The sequence below is a fragment of the Hippocampus guttulatus genome, chromosome 7, assembly GCF_054856545.1.
Source record: "Hippocampus guttulatus isolate MCC_2025c chromosome 7, RoL_Hgut_1.0, whole genome shotgun sequence".
Lineage (NCBI taxonomy): Eukaryota > Metazoa > Chordata > Actinopteri > Syngnathiformes > Syngnathidae > Hippocampus > Hippocampus guttulatus.
The window spans coordinates 7,023,015-7,048,690 of record NC_141267.1 but is presented as its reverse complement, the minus strand read 5'-3'; the positions used below and the strand labels follow the sequence as shown (position 1 = coordinate 7,048,690).

Sequence of the window (25,676 nt, the reverse complement as noted above, 5' to 3'; positions counted from 1 at the left end):
TCAAAAATACGGATTTAGCTCAATGGGAGATTCCCACGCGCCAAGCCCACTGCATAATATGTGGCAATGGTGAGTCGTATTTTTCCATGCACTTTCTATTTGCGATGTATCTTATTCTGATGGCACGTTTAAATAGCGACCAAAAGGTGTCACAGCCAGATAGGACGTTCCTCATGTTTAGAAAAGACCACAGTTTTCATGCAGGTCATATATTATTTTGTTGTATTTATCTGGCTTTAAAGGCACGATTAAATGTTACCATAGTGACCAAAGGGTGTTGCAGCCAGATAGGAGGTTCCTCGTGTCATGATTCGTGTTTATTATCTTTGTTTTGTTTAGAAAAGACCACCGTTTTTCCTACAGGTCATATATATATTACTTTGTAGTATTTATCCGGCCTTTTAAGGCTGGTCCCTGAAATTATTGTCTGACATTAAACCGCTGTGTGGGGCAAAAAAAAGGTTGGGGACCGCTCCAAATGATAAAAACCAATGACATTTAGACAATACTGTCATTTTCATCCATCCATCCTACAGTAAAAATGGGCTACTGTTAAGATTCTCTCCATAAAGCTGCCAAGACAAAAACAAGATATTAAGATGTACAACTTTTATTCCCCATTTGGTAACTGACATGTTTGAACTTTTTTCATCTTTGCTGAAGTGACTCACTAAACAGGTAACAGCTAATGAGAATATCTTAAGTTGAGTCCAGTTTCCAGGAAACTTCACAGCTCAACAAACACGGCTCCTTCATTAAGTTGTGTGAAATGATGAACAAATTCTGATGGCCCAACTGATATAACTTTACAGGAGGAAACCTCACTCACATCCCCAATCCTATACAAACAACATAACATGGTTGATATAATTACACCACATAAACCCTGAATTTCAGGTGGTTTGAATGACCCAATACCTCCAAAACCACCGTGTCGCAACATTCACAAGAGTGCTACAAAGTCCTGCAATATTCTCTTCATTTAAGTTACAGCTCTTTGGATTTCATCAACTTTTGTTTTCAACTGTCTTCTGGGAGAACTAAATGCACGTGGCCAATTTGCCCGCATCCTAAGATTTGGTATAAATTGCAAGTGTGGCGACGGTTTGGATGGACAACTTAAAGGCAGCTGATATGAATGCCAGTTGACTGTATTCCAACATGGTGTCATTTTACTTCCACTAGTAGTTTCCAAGTTCAACAAAAAAAAAAAAAAAACATGGAGGTTGAAAGCAAAATCCTATTTACAATACACAACCATGTAAGAGCACAGCAAGCGAACACACACGTCAGAGGCTCGAAGCAGTGCAAACACCCGAGCCTCCGATGCAGAGTCACATCAGCCAAAAACCTTCAACTACACGGCTTGTGACATGTTTTTAGCAGATACAAAGTGCAACCTGAACACCATTTAAACGCGAAACTTCTTTTTCAACTGATCCATGAATGAAGGATTTGCCTCAAATCCTTGGTCTACTACACCAACAAGTAAAAAGATGGCATTTCACTTGAAATGTTTCTCCTTCTAAAGATAATCTGACCCATGTAAACTGAGAAATTGACTTTTTAACGCAACCTTTTTTCCAAACATTAAATATTTTCAATTTTCGAGGGGGTGGGCGGGGGGTTCTTTGTTTTCTTTTCAAGTATTATAATGATATGATCATCACAAAAAAAGCTTTTCTTTGCTGTTACTTCACATCTGGATGCAACACAAATAAATAGTTGAAAACAATCATAAAGCTTATTTCATTTACAATGGCTTCCTCTTACCCACACAAGTAAGGCAATCAAAAAACATGACTCGAGAACAATGGTTAATGGGTAGATGGATAAATGGGAGGAACAAGCTCGTCTGCGGAGTTAGCCTCTTGTTTTCCCTATTTGGGGGCCAACGGGTTGTCGGGGGTCGTTGGAGAAGTCACTTCCTTGTAAAAGTTCTCAATCTGCTCTTTGTACATTTTGGACACCACAGGCCGCTTCAGCTTCATGGTGGGACCTGCGGAAAAGGGACAGAACGTCATATCCAGCGATTCTTTTAAGGTCGCAGGTGAGCTGAAGTCTATCCCGGCAGAATTCCCAATCGGCACGGCACAGTGCGCCTTAATATATTTCATGCTCAATGTGTATATAAACGAGCCAGCCTTCAACAACAAATTGTTTGAACAATCAAAATAAAAATAAAAACCACATGCTGTCGCTTTCCCCCCCCTTAGTGCAATAGACTCATTCATAAAAATTACCATTCAAGGATGGCTGAACAGCAAACCGACATGAAGCGCAAGAACTCATTTTGTGCGTTTTCTTCACAAAAATCAACACACCGAAATGTTAACATAATTCAGTTCTTAAATGTTTTTCCTGCATGTCATTCAAAATTCACCCCCCCCCCCCCCAAAAAAAATCCTACACAGATGATGGAACAGGGCAGTATAAAACACGGGATAAGCCCTTCTAAACCATGGCTGCCATCTAGTGGTGATTTGTGATATTACAACTCAAAATATACAGAGGGTCGGCAGGCGAATAGTGAAAATCTGTTTAGAGTTGACACCCATTGAAACGCATTAGACTTTTTATTTGAGACCCCCCCCCCCCCCGAAAATTCCTCAAAAAACTTCTTATAATTACAATGTGCATTTTTCCATTAAAAATGAAGTTTGCCCCCCAAATGAAAAGCTTTATTTAAAAAAAAAAATCTGCAAATACTGCAAGTATATGGGGGTCCACTGTAACAGACCAAACATGTAAATAATCCAGACCTCCACCAATAAAAAAAGATACACAAAAACACACTTTTTCTTTTGTTACTTAAGGTGCCATTCAAGAGTGAAGGCGGGGGCCACCAATTGCCCAGCCCTGAATTAGAGGCTTCAACCAAGCCAGCGTGCATGTTACAGAGGACAGCGTGTACACACACACTCCCAACGAGGCGGCCACGACTTACCCAGCTCTCCTCCGACGATGGAAAAATCCTGCTGGAGAATGTACCATTTCTGTACACGCTGAGCATTGGAGGTGGCTCTCTCGTTGACACGGTTGATGCCCTCCTGGATGGCCGCGTTTACAGCGCGATCACGGCCGCCTGCCAGGTCTGAGACGCGGGTGGCCTTACTGCCCAGTTTCTTGCAGATCTCCACGGCCTCTGGAGTAAGTTCATCCAGCGGGGCACCGTCACCATTAACCTCGCACTGGAGGGGAAATCTTGGGTTAGATGTTTGTTTCTTCGCACTATTAGTCACAACTAGAGCGAGGCAATCCAGCTATTTTATCAGCTAGTTAATTTATCTGGATGCTTTTTGTTTTTTCTTTGCTGCCTCAATAGTAAATTGTTTTGACTACTGGGAGTTGAGACAATTGTCAAGAAGAACATTTCTGTATTGAAAAAGAATGACAATACATTTGATAATTATTGTCCACTTCATGTTAAAAAAGACTTGAGGAACATTGGACAGGAGAGCACTGTCTGCAATGAATTTGACTCCATCCATCCATTTTCAGATCCGCTTTTCCTCACAAGTGTCTCAGGCGTGCTGTAGCCTATCCCAGCTGTCTTCGGGCAGAAGGCCGGGTGTGCACCCTGAACTGGTTGCCAGCCAATCGCAGTGAATTTGACTCGCTTTTTCCTAACCAAGGCGCACAACGGCGAGTATTGCTGACTTAAGTCTGTATAATATCAAGTATCAAGTACAACTTTATTGTCAAATGTGCACATACAGCACAGATGCAATTTCTTCCCTCTCACAACAAGAGGAGCCGCTATGGGTGCCCGCGCCGCCATCATAAGTTATATTCGCTGTATATTAAATATGAGCTGAAGAACAAAATTTACAAGGTTCCTCACAGAATAATTGACAGATTCTATTTGCATTTTTAAAAATGAACACAAACAATAGATTAGGACAGAGGCCTTAAAACCTTGGAATATCTGTAATTTTGTATGTCACGCCCATGGCGTTTGCCATCATTATTGAAGCACATTTCTATGTTCCGATTACTACAGTTTACTAAAACTGTATTTTTGATGCATTGTTTTTCACATATGCTGTTCTGTTTTTCGACAGTCTCGAGCGTGAAACGATAGAGCATATTCACGTAGTCAGCAGCCTAAAGTTTGCTGGTCGCCCGTTGCCGTAAATATTGTTACCGTAAAGGCTTGTGGGTAATACATCACCTTTGATTTTGTAAAGGTTGGTCAAAAAAAGTAACCTTTGCTAAAGGTGGCTTTGAGGTTGAATCCAGGCACTCCCTAAGCATTTTTAGAATTCATACCCTCGACGTACAGCTGTATCATCTCGCTCGGAGAGAATAGGAACGTTCATAAGCAAAAACCAAGAATCAATTCCTTGGTTGTGTCATGTGCTGCTGCAAACAGCCACCAGAGGGCAGTGTCACAGTACAGCCCATGACCGCTCTCAAATGAGATGGAATGCCGCGTTTGAATTCAAGTCCACTTTACATCTCCAGTCACGATCTCATCAAGGCTTCTTAAGTGACCATAAGATGACATCATATTGACTCTAAAGCTTATACAATAAAGTGTTTGGTCATACCTTAATGGTGAGCAGCATGGACAGAAACTTCCTCTTGTCTCCTATCAGCATGGCGTTGCTTATCAGCGGGAGGGCGTCCTTGACTGCATCTTCGGTAGGCACGGGAGGGATGTTCTCGCCCCCTGCTGTGATGATTAACTCTAAAACAAAAGCAGCACTGTTGAGATAAGCTTTCTTCGGTACATAGCTGCAAGTACAAATATTAAAACATTGACAAAGAAGATAGCAGTCATATTTGATTGACACTGTCAAGAGAGATGTTCTATTGTGGTGGTATACTTTAAAGAACTTTAGAGTCAATCAAAACTCAGCAATGTAATCCTTGTGAAGGCTGAATTTCTGGCAAAGCTTGAGTACTGGAATTCATTGGATTGTGTTGGTGTAAAGAACATTGTGGCTCGTGATCATTAAATTGCGGGCGCTCCTGTTAAAAGCGATAAAGAGCACTGTCCAATCAATGTCCATTTGTTCCAAACAGGTGCAGAGGTGTTTCTCATTCTCCAAGCATACCTTTAATTCGGCCGGTGATGAAGAGGAATCCATTGCGGTCGTGTTTGCCCAGGTCGCCAGAATGCAGCCAGCCCTCCGAATCCAGAGCTTCCTCAGTCTTCTCGGGCATGCCGAGGTAACCCATGAAGACGTGGCGACCCCAGAAGCAGATTTCGCCATTCCCATCTGCGTCTGTTTTGTGCAACTTGGTCTTGCACCCCGGGATCTCCTTTCCGCAGCTGTAGGGAAAAATAAAAATAAAAATAAAAAATGGGTCACTTGATTCAACTTGTGATGATGAATCTTTTGAGTGTTAAACTCAAGACTCAATGGTCGGATCCAGGCCGCAGATCCAGAGTTCGACACGATTGGATTCAAAATCCAACCCCAAATACCTTGTGATCTGAAAGGCATCTGGGATGGAGATGGTGTGAGGTCCGGTGCTCTCGCTCATGCCGTACAGCTCGTACAGCGGAATGTCCAGGCTGAGAAAGAACTCCAGCGTGTCCCGGGTAATGGGGGCAGCACCCGTGTAGCACCTGTAGCAGCGGTCCAGGCCCAAAGCTTTGCGTACCTTCTTGAACACAAGTTTCTTGGCGATTTGGTAGCTCAGTGGTGTGTGGTCCCCAGCTCTGGTTCTTCAAACGGAAACGCATCATTAAACAGCTGCTCGAGTCTCCAAACATATCAGTCAAAGTCAAAATAAAGACTTAAAGATGTGTACATACTGATTCATCTTGCTCAAATTGGTGTGCAGACCCACGTCTTTGGCCCAGGCGGCAACTTTGCGGCGAACTTTGGACGATTTTGCTCCGGTGGCCTTCATCTTCTCTTGCATCTTCTCCCAGACACGTGGCACCCCCATGAAGGCTGTGGGCCGCACTTCCTTCATGGTGTTCACCAGCGAGCCCTGATAACAGCACAACATGTACACAAGGAGGAAAAAAAAAATACTGTTTACAAACAAAGAAGTCATTTTTTGCTCAGCGTGTCTGTGGGTATACTGTATTGGTTCATTAGTGCTCTCAATTGCTTGGAATTTTAAGAACAGCATCAGAGCCTTCGCTACCCCTTCCAAGGAAAAAAACCCACAATCATTCTTGTTACGCAAGTAAAGTTTAGGTTAAACGGCAAGCAAGTGGGTAGGTGGTAACATTGGCAGGCATGCGCAAACATGGCGCACCTTAAGTGCATCTGGGTCGGCAAAGTGCGTAACCCCGCCCACTCTCATGGTCAGCCAGATGTCCACCATTTGGGCGGCGATGTGGCTGAGGGGGAGGTAGCTGACCACCACCTCCTGGGACTCAGTAGCATCTGTCAGGCGCACGTGCTTGCCGGTGGAGAGCGCAGTCCATGTCAGCTGGGGGCACAGAGACAAAAGATACAAGAGTGAGGCTCTATAAATAGGAGCAGAATAAATCTGAAGCTCAAATAAACCACGTTCATGATTTGACAGGTTTTTAAATTTTATTTATGTGAGGGCCACAGTTTACCCAAATCTTCTGTTTAGGATGCAGAGTTTCAGTCTGGAATAATAGCGATGGATTACTTGTAATCCACTCTACTAAAAGTACACTGATAGGCTTGCGCTGTCTAGTATACAGACGTTTAAATATGTCAGTACAGACAGTATATTAAGTATACTCAGCTTCTATGAAAAATAAAGTACAGTAAAACTCCCCTACAATGAAACCTACATGGGCGAAAATACCCCCGAGTGTGAAAATATATTCATGCATTAAAGCCATTCCCTCATTTCTGCTTCCCCCAACAACAAAAAGTTCCCCCGTTGCGTAATATGAAATCCTTTTCTCCACCCTTGCCTCGCAAGGAGGTTCACTACAACGATAACAAGCCTACAGCAAAAGTCTAATCCGACGTCAGCCTGCCACAGCCACCGCTACTGCTTAGCTAGGAAGCGGCAACAGCAACCACTACACATGCGCAGTAGTACAGGAAGTATTTGTTACTGTTAGCACAGGGTTAGAAATTTCACAAGTAGCTTCAGACACAGCATGAATGTTGCATTGCTTGGTAAAAAATGGCTACATAATGGACCTTTGTGGACCAAGGCTCTTCACAAGGAGATAAGAAAAGACTTTTTTCAACCAACAGACAAAGTGGAGTAATTAATATAAAACAAATGAATGTTAATGTTAAACAAAATCAAATAAGTGTATGCTCATACTTATGCACTATTGGAATAAAAATAAAGCGTACATATGTACGTTTTTTGTGTGCGAGTGTGTTTACATCTGAGATCAAATCTGCTATAGTGAAAAGTCCCCCATAGTGAAAAATTTCTGGCTGCAAACATGATTTCATGGTAAAGGAGTTCAACTGTACAGTATTTGGCATTCGGTGTTCAAAATTCGATGCATACACACGCTTTGAAAAGTAAGATTTGTCTCTATTTCTTGCACACGGGGACAATTTTACTGATGTACTTTTCGTTCATGTATTCCTTCACACATTATTTCTTAATTTGTACCAAACAAACCAATTGTGTGAACATGAATTACTTGTAATCAGTACAAATAATGTCCGAAGTAAATAGCCTGAGGTGATCAGCTCTTCAGGTTTGCTGAAATGAGTCAGCGTCGGGCACGTGTGAATCTGGTGCTTACATTGTCATGGCTGAGCATGACACCCTTGGGCTGGCCGGTGGTTCCTGAGGTGTAGATGAGCGTGCAGCACTGATTAGCCTTCTGGCTAGTGATGATCTCTTCAAGCGTAACGTCGGGAACGTCACGTCCCAGTTCCATGAACTCAGCCCACTGCATGAAGAGACAATGCTCAGTGTACTGCTGCTTCAACACACACACAGACACACACACCACATATCATTCATCTTTGTTGACTTACACTGTACAGATTTGGTCTCTTCTCTTTCAGTGCACCCTTGTACTGGACGATGGCTTTCAAGTGTGGTAAACTGTCTTGGACCTGAAGAATCTTCTGCAGCTGCTTGTGGTTCTCCACCACAATGATATTGGCCTTGCAGTTGTCCGCCACATACTGGCATGCCTCTGGGGAGTTGGTTGTGTAGATGCCCACAGCAAAGCCACTGCAACACACAAGGGTCGAACATGTACCTTTTGTTCGGGGGCTGTAAGGTGAAAAAGTGGTGAGCACATCCGCATCACAGTTGGAGCTGCTCAGGTCCTCCCGCGTGAACTTTGTGAAGTTCGTGAGTAGACTGCTCAACTTGCCTAAAGTCATCAAGGATCAGGTCCATCTTACCACCCACTCGTGACTATATGGTAATTTAAGTTTCTGAATAAGCATTCTGTGTGTTCCGTGATATTTTAGCAGTGACCAATAGTTGATATGGTGTTGTTCCAAAGCTGTCCATGACCAAATCAATAAGTCGTGGTGTTATTGAGCTGCAGGGTTTTGGTTTCTGGATGACGGCATGGGAGCTCCTCGTGTTTCACCACAAAGGGTATTGTGAGGAAATGCGACTAAAATCTGAAGCTTCTGTTCCGCCTTTACTATGTTTGTAATCGTGTGAACACGTTTTTTTTAAAGTTATTGTCTTCACGCAAGATAAAGAGGACAAGATGGAGTTTTCACATATGTAGTCAGATATTGATCAGTGAATGAAGCTCTTCTCTATTAAGTTACATTCAAAGACTGGCAACGACGATGATACACAACTCAAAGGGGAGGACTAGATAAGTTTTTCGACTTCGTCCTACTCCCTTTGAGCAATATAAACTGGACTAAACCAAGTATTGATCTTTGATTTTGTTTTTGTGTCTTTCATGTTGGGTTTCTATGGTCAACTCAATTAATCAATCAATCAATCAACTCACCCAGCCAAAATGGCTCCAATGTCAGCAATGAACCACTCAACAGAGTTGAAACCCAGGATACCCACGCCATGGTAACGCTGCAACCCAAGCTGTAGAAAGACATTCATACTGAGTGGACAATACACTTGAGATTGACATTTAGGGCCCGTGCGGTCGGCGTAAAAACGGGCGCAACTTCATTTTGGTGCCAGCGCATGTCAAGTCTAGTGCGGTTGGGGCCATGGTGTGTCTGTCCCGGCGTGCCCGCAAACGAAGCAACCTCACCTCCGATGCACCTGCACTCTGCGTATTCGTGCCGGGGCAATGGTCGACTTCGCCATGTTTGTTAATTTGATCTAATTTAGGCACCACATGTGGTCGAGGCACACCGGAAGTGACATCGTGCCTCGAAACACAGCCTTCGCAGCACCCAGCCTGTGAATTTGGACACAGCCTAAATTATCGATTGGCTAAAGGTTGGTTTATTTTGCAGCGCAGGTGGTCTAACATGATTTGGGTATATTTCATGTGCAGGCAGATATCTTCAAGTTGCACAGATGTGAGTGGTGGTCTTGTGGGATTTCATTCATAAAGCAGCGTGGGACAATCCCTCCGAATCATTGTAGAAATCAATTAAAAAATGGGCATCTTTGGACCTACTTTGCTCGCGCCCATCTTTTATATGGACTCCAACAAGTCTATTTATGCTTCTGCCATCTAGAACGTGTGCCTGTTCTTTGCTGAATTTGAAGGAATTGAGAGTGAAATGAGAGGAGCTGCTTCCACTGGGGGCTCCCCGGTGGTCCAGTGGTTAGCGCGTCAAACTCACAGTGCAGAGGTCATGGGTGCCTGCGTGGGTTTTCTCCGGGTACTCCGGTTTCCTCCCACATTCCAAAAACTTGTGTGGCAGGTTAATAGAACACTCAAAATTGTCCCTAGGTGTGAGTGTGAGCGCGGATGGTTGTTTGTCTATGTGTGTCCTGCGATTGGCTGGCAACCAGTTCAGGGTGTACCCCGCCTAGTGCCTGAAGACAACTGGGATAGGCTCCAGCTGGCCCCGCGACCCTTGTGAGGATAAGCGAATCAGAAAATGGATGGATGGGTGGATGCTCCCACTGACCAGGAAGCAAGCCAGCTGTGAACTCCCACAACGGCACAAACACCCCTTTTGACCTGAACACGTCTATGACAATACCACAAAGGTATACTGGTCTTTGCGCTTAGACTTGAACTGTCAATGAAAATAAGGCCCATTGCCACGTCTTATTATGATTTACCTGTCAACAAAAATAGTGCCTCATAGCAAGTTTGAACTGCAACTGGCCTTTCAGTCACAAGAAGCAGATGAAATACAATAATAGGGCTGCTCTGCTCAAACAAAGCTTTAGGTTACAATGTGCTAAGTGTGCAACTTGACCCAGAAGATCGAATGAGCTCAATGCCACGTGACTTCAGCGCACATGGGCGAGCAAAGAAATATTTCTGTCCAAGCACACGTGACACTGTGTGTTCTTATAATAATTAAGATCATACTGTGACTTGCTTTAAACAGAAAGTGAGGTTTACGCACTGTGTGGCTTGCGGTTCAGTCAGACATCTTCATGCTGCATTACTGCGTTTCCCACATCAACTTGACTGTTTAAGTCCACTGTCGCATGACGTTAAGAAAATGCTCGTTTCAAACAAGACTGAATAGTTGTGTGGTGTGTTTGGACTAATGTGCAGAAATGTCATGATGGACTCAGCAATTAATTCTTTGTGATAAGCAGGCAGACACTGAAATACAGTATTTATCTAAAGTTCAGACCACTTTGAAAATTATCCACAGTAAAACCAAGAAAAGCCGCCGTTCCATGGGTTGAAAAGTGGAAAACCACATGAATAAACAATTTTGTTCATACATCACCAAAAGAGCTTTTTGTGACTCTCAACTCAATGATTAAGCAATATTTGCCGGCATCTCTAATTCCATACCTTCAGGAAGCTCTTGGCTGCTACGCGACACGTCTCATAATATTGCTTGTAGTTCAAGCTCCTCTTCTGCTCGCCTTCTTTCCAGCTCACAGCAGTAAACTTGCCAAACTTCCTCACAGTTGATGTAAAGAGCTGATGGACTGTCAAGGGGGTCTCCGCAGCCAGGCCGCGGTCCTCCATGCGGAGCTTCACTTCGCCATCGGGTTGACTTGTCCACAAGTTGGACTTTGATGCTGCTGCTGGCACTGGCAGAGTGTCTGGCCGCTGGGCTTTTACTGGAGGATGTGGAGATAGTATATGAGCCGAAAGAAATATCAAGAACTAAAGATCAACCAGAAAAAAGACAAGACTGAATTAAATTGCTTTGCAACAGCTCCTTAAGATACTCACGTAGTGCAGTAAATGCTGATTTACCTCAATTAACTTATAGCGACTTGCCATTTTGCCACACTCAAAGCCTAGATAGAGGAGGTTGCTTTGCTCTTTTCAGGACAAAAAGATCAGTCAGTATAAGAATAAGAATAAGAAAACCTTTATTAGTCTCGCAATGGAGAAATTCCCAATTCACAGCAGCAAAGTTTTGAAAGGAAGAAGTAGAACAACAAAATATAGGAGCTGCTGGAAAGGCAGCCACTCGTATATCGAGCTTTCCTTCCTAGAACATTAGAAATGGAACGCCACAATTCCATCTCGTGCTTCTCAATAAAACTGAATGAACTGCAAACAGGATGTACAGTGTTCACTATTGCTGTCGTGTCACCAGTGCACGATGGAAGTAACTGATAGCAAATTTGTGGCCTAAAACCCCCGTTAAGTGGTGGATGAAGAAGTGTTACCGGGCAAATTAATTTTTCACCCTGCTATCCTCAACAACTCCCCATTGATATCACCCCCTTGTGAACGTTATTCTTCGTGATTTGCAATTTTACACTAAAAATTTTAAAAAAGATAGACTCTAAATATGTTTCTAAACACTTTTCCCCTTCTGTACAAAGCCAGCAAAGGGTGTCCAAATGGACGATTTGAGGGCAGGAAGCAGATGTCACGTCCTCAGGAAATGAGATCAATTGCCTGCTGAGTTCCCCATCGTGGCTCCAACACGAAGCTGTCACCCAGTTTTGAGTAGAGACCCTCTATCGTTACCATGAAACAGCCATAGCATTCATGCAAACATTCAAATGGTGTGTGTGTGTGTGTGTGGGGGGGGGGGGGGAGAGATGGGGGGGGGGGGGGGTAAATGTAAACATTGTTCTTATCAGCACTGTGTGTGTTCTGTGTCACCTGTTTGTGTGTTCAAGGTGTGTTCATCGCAGCCCTCCAGGTTGTTGGTGACAGCGTTGGGGTCAGCTGTCTTTTCTTCCTGTTCCACTGTTGGTTCCTCCTCGGAGGACTCACTGACGCAAAGAAGCAAGAAAAACATGTTACCAACCGGGAGGGTGCCGTCCTGAACTCAGCTGCCACATTCTTGACGAAAACCAGAAGCAGAAATTTGATCCGTGCACAAACACAGAACAACAAAATTACTAGTCAAACTGCTAAATGAATTGCAAATATTTACTCTTTTTCAATTTGATGCCTGCGACACATGGAGGGGGAAAAAATGCCACACGCATTTAGAATTTTGGCACATGACTTTTTCTCTTAATAATACTCAACAGGAGCTCAGGAACTGTGGACACGAATTGTTGAAGCTTTGTTGGTGTGCAATTTCAGTTGCACAGCAGGCCGGGTCTCCGATGTCATTGTGTCGATGTCGTGTACTGTATATTGCACATCATAATAACCAATCATTATCACTGGGAGAACTTGCTTGAGCTTATGACGATCTGAATGACCCTTTTACCGATTTAGTCCAGCGGACATCGTGTCAATGAGCTTCAAAACCAATCTGAAATTCCGACTGAGCGGACCACAGCTCACGAATCCACTTGGGAGTCAGAATCCTCTCAGGTAAGCTCGGGCCCGCAGTCGCCAGCTGCGACTGTTGCTTAAATATGGCATGGTAGAGTTTGAACTTGCGCTAACAAACTCAGCTAGCTGCCTGAGCTCTTGTTGCGTATCGAGTAAAGAAAAAGTAAAGTAATGGAACAAACTGTTTTAACACCGAACAGAGGTTTTCCAAAGTGTTCCTGAGTCCATATAGAAATATTTTTTAAATTCTTTCAAGGAACGTTTGACAGGGTAGAAGGTCATAGGCATTCAATCTTTGTTTTTTTGGCCGTGCTGTTTTGATGATATTAAATATCTGAATGGCTTACAATCGCATGTTAAGAAAAGTTCTTCATCTGTTTCTACTATTTTCTCACGCAGGTTGTTTACATTTGTGGAAGTTACCCCATCCTTGCTTGTGACAGACTTGCTTGTTCCTTTTACATCTTAGTGTCAGCTTTTTGGAACATAGTGCCGGCAAGAAATTCAAAATGAGTGATTTTTTTTAATAACAGTTATTACATTTTTATTACAACACATACCAACTTCATTTTCATTGCAGTTTGAGGTTTTTTTTTCTCCTTCAAATATAATCTCATTCAAAAGCTGTAAATTGCTGTGCTAGCATCTGATGCTCAAAGTGCCAGGCTGGCTAATCCCGACTGAGTCAGATAAAATTACTGTGTACTTGGCAGGCTATGTTATCTACTATCAGTCAAAGCTGGGCGTTTCTGGAAACATGTTTCCACATATTGTCAATGTAGTCTGCTTGAAGTAACCCTGATGAATATTCAGCCCTGCGAACAACCACACGCAAGATGCAGCTCTGTGTCCGTCAGTTGTCAGCGAAACGGGAGTCCGTGACTGACGGACTGACAGAATGCCCGTCCGGCTCTGCTGTCTGCCTACATTGGTTCAACCCTTTCATGCAAGAATGATTAAAACCTACACTGCATTGGGATTTTGAGAGTTTTTCTTTTGGGATAAGTTCATGTAGGTGAGAGGTAACTTTTGAATAGCTGTCCAGTATGGTAGCCACTGTCCCGGAAAGGGTTAAGACAAAGGATAACTTAAGTTAAACATGAACAACGAAAAAAGACTATCAAATCTTGTTTTGTGGATTAAACTGTCAATGCATTGAGAACTAAAAACTCATTTCATCAAGGTGTGTGTATGGTGTACATACTTGGCCATATCCAAAATATGATCAAGGGCTGCTGAATTGGTGCCTGAACTACAGGTAGAGTCACTGAAGGCAACAGAGTGAGGCTGCTGAAGCACACCAACCTCGGACATGGTATTGGGCTCACACACGGTCACTGCAAGAGAAGGAAGCACAGAAGGTAACGCTGTATGTCACTTAGATGAAAACTAATGTTGGTTGAGTTCAGTGGAAATCTCTATCTGATAACATCTCTCCAGTGACCCAAGCAGAGCTTGACATTCTGATAAGAAGAAAATTAAACAATTGTTATTTTATTTTTGTATCAAGTTACTGTAATACAGCCCCCATAACATTTTACGACATGGTGTTGAAACCTTGCTCCCCTACTGTAATTACATGACACGTGACTGTAGTACACACAAGACTAGCACCTGAGTGTTTTTGACACCAGGCCAGTGACTTTTCTAGCCAAGGTTATTTTGACATCTGTGGCACAGTTTTCCGTGTCAAACCTTACATAATGACCCATTCATTCTGGATAAGGCAGGGGTGGGAAGCACATCTGCCTCGTGGATTTGATCTTTCTGTGTACACCTGGTCAATGCAATGTTTAAAACAAACCTTGTTTTTTGGCATACAAAGGCAACCTTTTGATTGACTCTGGTATCAAACATACAAACGCAAGCAAAGCCGATGCTCTGCATTCCAATTATGCCATTTGCCATCGCCTCGACGCAGGAAATCGATACTCCTTAAAAATTCTTTCAGCACAGTGTTGTTGCCCTGGCCCCTGCGCTCTCTTGAGTATAATTCACAACATCGGTCATCTGCTGGCCTGTTTCACAGAAAGGTGCATGAAAACATAACCGCGGCCTTGTCTGCCTTTGGCGACCTGTTGCCCAGTTATGACTGGTCTGTCATAACTGGACTTGCGTGATCACGAGGTCGGAGAGCAGAGGCTAAATATTTTTATGTCATTCAACAACACTAGCATCACATGGCAATTGTACAACACAGTCACATGACAGACAAGCTGGGAGCTGACCTTATGTCCACCCACTCTTGATGCGATATGAGTCAAGGGTTCTGATACTGTTCATTGTTTTATGCAAAGCAAATGTAAAATGTCTATTTATTTTCCAATGCGGAAGTAGAGTCGATGAGGTTGGACTTTGTTCAGCAACATTTTAAAAAGGAGCTTGCGTTGAAGGTGGGATTGTGGTTTTGGCTCACTCTGACCTTGATCGATGTTTGTCATGTGAAATGGTAAACATCAACTCTCCAACTTCTGTCAGTGAAAATATTAAATTGTCACAGTAAATATGATTCACAGGCCTTCAACCACACTTTCCTAAAAGTAATCTCATTATCATATAGACATGAGCAAAGGTATCCTTCCCATCTTAGCAGTTTACTGGAAACACGTATTGGATGAAATATGGACTTCTTTTCCATTTCAACTTCTCTGAAAGCAAAAGTTGACAAACTGACAGTGACATGATTCCAATAAACGAGCAATTCGAGCAAAGCAGCGGATACGGCTGTTCTCTTGTTGCAACAGTTGGCGTGACATACTGAACAAAACGAAATTCTTCTCCAGCAGCTCAAAACTCAAATCTGTTTTCCTCCAATTCAACTCTTATGACATCACAGTAAAAGTCAGCTGGGTTATCATCAAATATTCAAGATCAGAGTTACGACCACAGCACTTCCTAGATATTTCTCACGCTTTGTCCAAGTTTGCAACCAGCAACCTCTTCGCTGCCTTTGTTGTCCTTTAATTGATTATTATTTACATTTGATCAACCCTCAGAATCAAGTACGCTCGGAGATCCTAAATCCGGTCCTCGAGAGCCCCTACCCTGCCAATGTTAGTTGTTTCTCTCTTCCAACACACCCAATTCAAATGATCAGAATTGTTATCAGTCTTATCAAAGCTTGCTGATGAGCTGATCATTTGAACCACACTACTGCTTTTTATGTGTTGTGCATCTGTTCTGCGTGATGGCTGATGGAGACCTTTAACACACCATCTCTTTGATGTCCGCAAAAGAGGGAGTCATTTGAATTGACAACAAGTGCCGGGAGGGTTACACCCATGCTGCACTAGACCAAATCTCCACGTGTCATTGACAGAATGATTGCCCGATACAAATCGTGTTTATCCTTAATACTGAATGTTCAGCAACAAAGCTGCACACATTCTCATCAGGCAAAAATAAAAAGATGATCACATGTACACTTCAAAATGAAAATCAAGGAAATCTCACAAAGAAAATCAGAGGGGAAAATACAAATCCACAGCCTCTGACAATACGTTTCTGTTGATATAAAGTGTAAGTATAAAAGAGATTTATGCAAAGCAAAGCTAGTACAGAAAGTAAAAGGATAAATTCATTCCATTTACATGGCGTAACACTGCAAAATGAAGTGAAATACTCACATTGCATTGCTGGAAACAGATTCTTGGCCCGGTTGAGATTTTGTGTAAATGAAGCACCTTCAACAGTATTCAGCTTGCGTCTAAAATGTTACAATCTTCTCGTGTGTCTACAAATACAACATAAGCAAAAGCCTATCATTCATTTTCAAACAGCAGTCGGCTTGGTCGGTCCCTCCCCTAGAGGAAAACCCCACCCAGCCGGTCGGTGCTGCCGGCTTCCTTCGAAACACTCCCACACCCCCTCCATCCCAAAGCAATCTGATAGGATGAAATCGCTCACGCCACAAGACTCATCTTCCATATAAGGTCATGCAAGACAAATGAAGCAGGCAGGGGGAAGTTGTAGCATAGCGTCATGGACACTCTCTCTACTCCAACGAATGCTGCTATGAAACCCATCCCCCTGCGGATACTAGCACGCACACACACACACACACACACACACACACACACACACACACACACACACACACACACACACACAGTCAAACAGCAAACAGCAAACAGCAGTCACCGGCAAAGGTTACGACAGGTCGAAATGTCTTCACACAGTACGGACTCTTGTGTTCTGTAACTCAAAATCCAAAACACTTTTTTTCTTCATGTTCATTTGTTTATATTTTTAACTTCGCATTAGAGGAACATGCTATTTTCTTTTTTCATTATATCATGTATTTATATTTAATCAACTATTAATGCCGGTAAGTGTGTATTTAATGGTCACTAAGATAACAAGGTCAATGAAACGCTAATTTGGTTTTTTTTCCACCTTTGGATAAAAAGATGTTTTCATTGGCAGAGATGATAACCAATGAAAAACAAAACAAACATCTGCATTTATTTCGCATTACAGAAGAAGACTAAATACACTAAAACAATTTTGTAATTCAAATTACGAGCGCACCACAGGAACTTAAGTCCAACAAGATCAAAATGTGTAATTGTGAAATAAAAGCCAGATTACCTGAAAAGTTGTTTGAAGACAATATCGTAAAATTCCTGTATGTGCAGCGCTACGATCTGTTGCTTTGTAAAAACAGAGGTCACTGAGTTTGGCAACAGTCAGTGCAGAGGAACTGCCACTACGCAAGAGCTTTGATGACTGAAAATACCTTGGTAAGTACAATAGCAATCCTTAGACAAACAGGTTGTCGCTTTTTTGCCGTGACCAATTGCCGCCTTCGTGTGAAGAATCATCCGATCAAATTCGAAGAAGGACTGTAAAAAACAAGTAAAGCCAGTCTCGGAATAAACCAGCTGTATTTGGTTCACTAATGTTCTTCAAGTTTAATAATGAAATATTTAATTGTGATGAGACAGTTCATCAACGCATGCTGCACTGCTTACACGCCCGTCTCCTCAAACAATCTACCTGTATGCATTATGTAAAATTGTCAGCCTCAGTGTTGCTTAACATTATCTAGACTCTTGAACAAATACTACAGCTTGGTGAGAACTACAGGAGGACAAACCAGATTGTAAGCGCATCCTGATTAGACTGATCATACATACATTGTTTCCATTGTGAACATGCTCGTCTCTGCGTAAGAAGCTTGGAATGTATATGTGATCCTATTTCCTCATTTTCATTCAATTGCCAAGTAACTGTCATGTAACCATTTATGCACTGTAGCTGTACACCAAATGTATTTAAATGAATCAGGAAAGCAAGCAGTCTTCTTTTCACAATGCCTTATTTTAAACCAACATTCATCACATCTGACTCCAACGAACGCTCACTTAATGTGTGCCATTGTGTCTTTCCATGGCAAGATCAGTCTCAGCCAATTGCTTTGAGAGAAGACACACAGCCACCACGCCACAGCATCACCTGACAGCCAGATCGAGTGTGCGCACGCGCTGACTGAACTGCTCTTGGCTACAGCGCCTGCTGACATGCCAATCATCATTGGGGTTACGTTCAGTCATTGACATCCTTTCTCAGTCACCAGATGCTCCACTGCGGCTAGTTTCTAAGGTGCACTGACTGTCATGACCGATGACAATATATTACTGTGTGGCAATTTGCGATATCTTGAATTAGACATTACATTACACTAAATGAGGTTTGTCTTTCAAAAAAGGTCATATAGGCTGTATTACTGCAGATGGCTTTCCTACTATTAAGTCAATTCAAGTTATTTTGTGAGCCCTTAATCACATAACAGTCAAAGAGCTTCAAAATGAATGACAGCCCCTCCTGGTATAGGTTACCATCCAGGTAAGGAAAGACCCAGGGAAAATGCATTTGTGAAAAAGAAATAACACTAGGTTCGATATGATATGAGTGTATTTTGAAATTACAAGTTCACTTATTATTTGAATTATTTCCCTTTCATACACAGCTATTTGCATTTTGGGGACTTTCTGAATTGCCCCAAGATAGCATACCATGGAATCCAAAGCGTCCCTCTTCCATGCTAAAAAGATTCTGATAACAGCATTGCGTACATGTTATGAGACACATGTTCCATCAGTGATTATTGTTTAAATATTATGTCCATTCACATAAATGTTCCCACAGTTACATGAGACAGTAATGAAACAAATAATTTGAAAAATGACATTTACAATTCATTTTAACAGTTTTATTTAAGATTCAATTGGTCTTGGTAACTGAGTTGAGATTCAATTTGGTCATATGGGGGTGGGGGAGGGGAGGTGTCAAGGAAAAATTTCATTTTAGAGGGTACTCTAGACTTATTTGGTAGTTTTAAAAGTATATTGAAATATTCTTTTTTTAAATTGTTTTGATCTCAGAACAAGTAAATTTACTCAGAAACACATGTTTTAGTATTTCGTATGTGGATGATTTAAAAATACAATGGGTGTGATGTAAAATGTCGGGCAATTCTGAAATGACCACTCTACTCAGAGAACCCCCTTCTCAGATTGGCTTACAAGTATTAGTTCACAATGTCCACCCACCATTTGCTCAGGCAAGCCATAATTCTGTGATGTTTCAAATACCGAAACTTGCCTTAAAAACTCAACTACTGCAAAAGGAAGATTATTGGTGAGAAGGGCTGTTAATTTATTTGTTATGGAGACTTTTAGAAGCATCTGAAGCCCCCGTTCCATGTTTTTATATACAGTATATTTTGAAAAAATCTTCAGAGATGGCGGTCTCCTGCCATGTTGCTACAACAGGAATATTGCTAATACATGGAAACCTTTCAATTCAGGAACGAGCTGTAAAATGTAAGATAATGTATGGAAGTTGTTCGCCTAATAATAAAAAATAATCTAAGCAACCAAAACACCGTGCGGTAAACATAATGTAATAAGAAGCAAATGATATGATGTGTTGCCCTGAAATATATTTGGTTTACGCCAATAGTAGTCATAATGTGTGTATTCGCCGCTCTTTTGCTGTTGAAAGTGGTCATTCAACGAGCCACACTGGGCATTTAGAGAGACGATTTTTTTCGCTCTTTTACCATTATTCAGTTTAACACTATATACACACACCATGACTGATGACGCAGAACATAGTCCTAGTTCTAATAACGACTTTGAAATGTCTCAAATGAGCAAGTATGCTACATGCCTAATAATATTCGGATATTCTCTGAATTCACAATTGTTGCTGATGTTTTGTGTGTGTATGCCTTTAATGGCGCTGTGAGTACCTGTATTAGCCTCCCACGTGCAAAAGCAATAGGATATCAAAATACAGTCACAATACGATGCGGCAAATAAAAATAAAGCAGTTTACCTTAAAGTTCAAATGCCGGGGCAGGTAAGGACAGGTTGCCGTAGTCACGTTTGTGTTGTCTGACGATATGACCACAGACCAGATGAATAAATTTGCCATCCAGTACATTCAGAGGCGTGTCTTCTTCATCTACAAACGTCTTTCAATGTCTTTGATCTTCACGACGTCATTGTCTTTGATAACACGGGTGCAAAATGTTCAAAACTACAATTAAATAATTTGAAAAAAGTGAGGGCTTCACGACTGGTTAGCACATCTGCCTCACAGTGCAGGGTGCAGGGTTCGATTCCGGCTCTGGCTTTCCTGTGTGGAGTTTGCTTGTTTGCCTGTGTGGGTTTTCTCCGGGTACTCCGCTTTCCTCCCACATTCGAAAAACATGCGTGGCAAGTTAATGGATCACTACAACCTCAAGAACGAGAGGTACCACTGTTCGTTCCTGCCGACTGCTGTCAGGCTATTGAATAGACGGACCTGAAAACCTGGACCCACCCCCACTTACCCATTTTTAATATGCTTATATTTATATTTTACATTTGTATTTATTTTAACATTTTTTTGTTCTTCTACTTTCTCCCTTTCATAATTTTGCTGCTGTAAAGTGGGAATTTCTCCATTGTGAGACAAATAAATGATTTCTTATTTTATCTGAAATTGTCCCTCGGTATGATTGGTATGAATGGTTATTCGTCTATGTGTGCCCTGCGATTAGCTGGCAACCAGTTCAGGGTGACCCCCCGGCCTACTGCCCAAGGGAAGCTGGGATAGGCTCTAGCACACACCCTTGTGAGGATGGGGCGGATTAGAAAATGGGTGGGTGGATGGATGAAAAAAGTGAGAAAAAAGGTCACGTTTCCTACAGCCTGTCAGCTAAATTGCATGTTTAATATATATTCATATTGCCTTTTCTAAATGTTAACTGTGAAATTAAATGACATTGAGATAAGTTAACACTCTTTGGCAAAAAATTGTAGTAATTGAGTAAGTGGTTCTACAATTCAGATTTACCAAAAACAATTGGCACTGGATACGCAAAGTAGGTTATACAGGTATAGTCAATGAAATATTGTATTATAGTCTGTCATCCAATTACGCATGACGTAATTTGCGCCACAGCAATACGTATACACAATTGTGACTCCACTGATAAGGGGGTCTGATAATATTTACATTGCACAATATGCACAATATTGTATTTTAATATACATTATGTGTTTTGTGTACACACGCAAGTATATTGCGTAATAACCCTGCCCTCCTCATTATCAGAAGAAAAATAGAATCCTAAAAACATGAAGCGTTTTTGACCAATAATTATGACTTGAGTTCTTTTGTCTCTGTGCTGATGTAGAGCATGGAAGTTTTATGTTAAGTGTTTAAATCTTCACATAAATGCACTGTACTTTATTATCAGGTTTCTTGCCAGGGGGTTTTCAAGATAGATTGGTTGAATAGTTTTCTATACTTGTGTTGTTTTGTGTTTAAGCAGTTCTTAAATTGAAACATAAGAAGCATGAGTTTTCGTCAAACGATTTTCCTTTTCACCTATTTTCTTTTTCGCTTTCTGACGTAATAAAGTAGACACTTGCTATCAAAATTCTAGATTTCTGCTGCCACTGTGTGCTGAAAATCGGAAGTGCAGGAAGATCGGGCTGGTTGCGCGTACAAAAACGACGGCGCTGTTCTGTCGAAAAAAATGGATACACGCGCATAAATATAACAGAAATTATACACTTTATTTGAGGGGAATAAAATTGACACAGCACCATTCACTATATACTACTAAAAAAATTCCCAATATTTTTACAATCAACACGAAAAAGTTAAAACAAAAAGTGGAATTTAACGATGAATTAAAAAATATCTAAATATAATCTAAAAAAGAAAAAATACCCATAGTAGTCATAAGTGAAATCAATCAAATGCTTTCCATTCTGAAATTATGAATAGGAAAATGTTGCAGAATAACGTTTGAAACCCACATGTTTAAGTGAAGTTTATTTTAACAATTTGCAATTGGTGAACAATATCACAGCGAGCGTGAGGGAGTCGGCGACGACCGCAAGGGAGCCAGCGACCACGAGGGACCCAGGAGACGTCCAGCCAGCAACCGCGAGGGAGCCAGTGATGACGGCGAGAGAGCGAGCGACGACAGCGAGGGAACCAACGACGACCGCGAGGGAGCCAGCGACGACCGCGTGGGAGCGGGAAATTCACATCCCAAAAACATGGACTTCCAACCCTTTGAAGATATTGACTATAAGCCATTCGATCCCGAGAACAATTTGGACCCAGACAATAACTTCTTCCAGAACAAACAAAGGGTAACAAACTCTGACTATTACCTGGATGAACAATTCAACACTAATATAAAATTGGAAAATGCACTTTCAGTAATACACTTAAACAGTAGAAGTCTCAATAAAAACTTCACAAAAATCAAAGAATACCTGACTAAATTCAATAAATTTAAAATAATTGCCATATCAGAAACTTGGCTTGATGAAGATAAAACAACTGAAATGGAAATAGAAGGTTATGAAATGTTTGCAACTAATAGGGAAAACAAAAAAGGAGGGGGGGTCGCAATATATGTAGACAAAGCACTTAAATGCAGTAAAATCGAGAGATTGACAAACACAATAGAAAACCTAATGGAATGTCTAACCATTGAAATACATAATAAAAAGGCATCAAATATCATCATAAGTTGCATCTATAGGACACCAGGATCATGTATTGACACATTCAATAAAAAACTAACAGATATGCTCAGTTACAACAACGATAAGAAAACACGAATAATATGTGGTGACTTTAACATTGACTTATTAAACCCAAATGGACACAAAAAAACAACCGACTTCATAAATACTATGTACAGCAACAGCTTTTTCCCAGTAATCCTGAAACCTAGCAGAATAACAGTTGACACGGCCACATTAATAGATAACATATTTATAAATAAGATTGACCATAAAATGGAAAGTGGACTTCTCATTAATGACATAAGTGACCACCTACCTGTTTTTGCAGTTTTTCATAATTATTTTGATAGAAAAGCTAAGTCAACAACTCGCATAACAGAAATAAGACTAAGAACCCAACGCTCCACCGACGCCTTTAAGCAAGACCTAGAAAAACAAAACTGGACCGAGGTCTACTCAAACGAAGACCCAAATACAGCGTTTGAAGTATTTCAGTCTACCATAATCTCTTTATATGATAAACATTTTCCATTAACTAAAGTCTCCAAAAAGTATAAAGACCCAAGTAAGCCATGGATAACGAAAGGCATAGAAAACGCATGTAAAAAGAAAAACAATTTATATAAATTGTTTTTAAAATTGAGAACTGAAGAAGCAGAAAAAAAATCTAAGACCTATAAAAATAAACTAGTAAATATTATAAGAACCAGTAAAAGAGATCATTATCATGCACTATTAGAGCAGAATAAAAGTAACACACAAGAAATATGGAAGATACTTAACCAAGTAATCAGAAATAGTCCTAAAAAAATGGATTATCCAGAGTATTTTATCAAAGGCAAAAATACTATTTTGGAAAAAACTGCAGAAATAGCAACTGAATTTAATGAGTATTTTGTCAACATCGGCAGTAACCTAGCAAAACAAATTCCTGATCCAACAAACTTGTTTGAAATAGATAGATATGTAGAAAAAAACTCCTCCACGATGTTCCTTACTGCTGTAAAACAAGAAGAAGTATCAAATATTATAAAAACTTTTAAAAATAAAAAGTCAACTGATTGCTTTAATATTGACATGACAATAATAAAGCAGATTATAGAATATGTAGTGCGACCTTTCACGCACATATGCAACCTGTCATTCAAAGCTGGTATCTTTCCATCAAAAATGAAAATTGCTAAAGTTATTCCAATCTATAAAAGTGGAGAAAGACATCGGTTTACAAATTATAGACCAATATCACTACTACCACAATTTTCAAAAATATTAGAAAAACTATTTTCTCGCAGACTTGATAGCTTTATACAAAAGCATGCGCTGTTAAGTGAGAATCAATATGGCTTCAGGGAAAAACGGACCACCTCAATGGCAGTTATGGAGTTTGTGGAAGCAATAGCCACTAATATAGACAACAAAGAATTTACTGTTGGGGTTTTCCTAGATCTAAAAAAAGCTTTTGACACAATAGATCACAGTATATTATTGAAAAAACTAGAAAGATATGGCATTAGAGGTGTATTTTATAAATGGATAAAAAGTTATTTAGAAAACAGATATCAGTACGTGCAAGTCAACAATAAAAAAACGAATCAACTGAAAATCACTCACGGAGTTCCTCAGGGGTCAGTGCTTGGTCCAAAACTATTCATCTTATATATAAATGATATCTGCAAGGTCTCAAAACAATTTAAATGTGTCCTATTTGCTTATGATACAACTTTCTACTGTTCTGGAATAAATCTGAAACAGCTCCTGACAACCGTAGAAAACGAATTAAACAAATTAAAAAACTGGTTCGACAGAAATAAATTGTCACTTAACCTGAAAAAATCGAAGTTAATTGTTTTTGGCACAAGACCAATCAAACACCAAGCTAAAATTATGGTAAACTCAATTGAGATAGAAAGAGCGTATGAAACCAAGTTTCTCGGATTAGTAATAGACTCAAAACTATGTTGGAAGCCACATATCGATAACGTAAAAAGAAAAATAGCCAAAACCGTAGGGATCCTCTACAAAACCAAGGAAGTGCTAAATAAGAGATCTTTGTACACATTATACACTTCATTATTATTACCATATATGACCTACTGTGTGGAAATATGGGGAAATGCCTGCAAAACAAACACACTCCCTATTCTCAACCTACAAAAAAAAGCAATTCGAATTATTAATAGATCAAAATATACGGAACCCACAAATCCACTATTTATCAAATTAAATACGATGAAATTTTATGACCTGGTTGACTTTAAAATCGCCCAATTAATGTACAAAGCACACAATAACCTGCTCTGCCAAAACATTCAGAGGTTTTTCGAAATTCGAGAAAGCAGCTATGATTTAAGAGGTACCAACTTATTCAAAAAACTCAAAACAAGAACAAACATCAAGCAAAGAAGTGTATCTATCAAAGGTGTTAATCTGTGGAATAATCTCGAAACGGACCTGAAAATGAGTAAATCGCTTGCTGAGTTCAAAAACAAATTCAAAAAAATTGTACAAACAACCTACATCAATCAGAGTTAAAATGATAAATTCAAAACATTAAATATAATGATAAATCAGAACTAAGTTGATAAATAGAGAAAGGTATATAAATATCCATTATGAATACAAGAGAAAATTGACACAAGAGTGTCAGGGTGTGGAAGTATATAATCCCGAATCAAACCAAAAGTTGTAAAAATATCACGGTTAAGGGTAAAGTATGAGCCTTAATGGAGACTTCTTTCTTCTTACTTTTTTCTTTTCTGATTGATATAAAAATGATTTATTAGATACAATCACATAACGGGGTAGGACTAGATACGTTTTTTACTTCTTCCTACTCCCTTGAACATAATAACTGTGTTGAATGAAGATTGATTTCTTTCTTTTTACTTTTTTTATCTACCTTA

The 25,676-nt window shown here is 40.6% G+C and overlaps 1 protein-coding gene across 4 annotated transcripts; it reads right to left on the bottom strand.

Moving 5' to 3' along the window:
* Window positions 1-594: 594 nt before the first annotated feature.
* Window positions 595-17,445, bottom strand: acsbg2 (acyl-CoA synthetase bubblegum family member 2). 4 transcript variants are annotated; one of them, XM_086115823.1, is made up of 16 exons: window positions 17,315-17,411; window positions 16,631-16,762; window positions 16,351-16,457; window positions 13,929-14,061; window positions 12,095-12,207; window positions 10,814-11,088; window positions 8,861-8,949; window positions 7,908-8,109; window positions 7,670-7,819; window positions 6,226-6,402; window positions 5,771-5,952; window positions 5,438-5,680; window positions 5,064-5,281; window positions 4,554-4,693; window positions 2,948-3,191; window positions 595-1,999 (listed from the first exon to the last, which is right to left on the bottom strand). In XM_086115823.1, exons 3-16 carry the CDS (start codon window positions 16,355-16,357, stop codon window positions 1,881-1,883), a joined length of 2,292 nt encoding a protein of 763 aa, XP_085971949.1. In that variant the 5' UTR covers window positions 16,358-16,457; window positions 16,631-16,762; window positions 17,315-17,411; the 3' UTR covers window positions 595-1,880. The 4 variants fall into 4 exon arrangements, with proteins under 4 accessions (XP_085971949.1, XP_085971948.1, XP_085971950.1 ...); XM_086115822.1 differs by lacking the exon at window positions 16,631-16,762 and having other exon boundaries at window positions 17,315-17,445; XM_086115824.1 differs by lacking the exons at window positions 16,351-16,457; window positions 16,631-16,762 and having other exon boundaries at window positions 17,315-17,433.
* Between the last annotated feature and the right edge of the window lie 8,231 nt (window positions 17,446-25,676).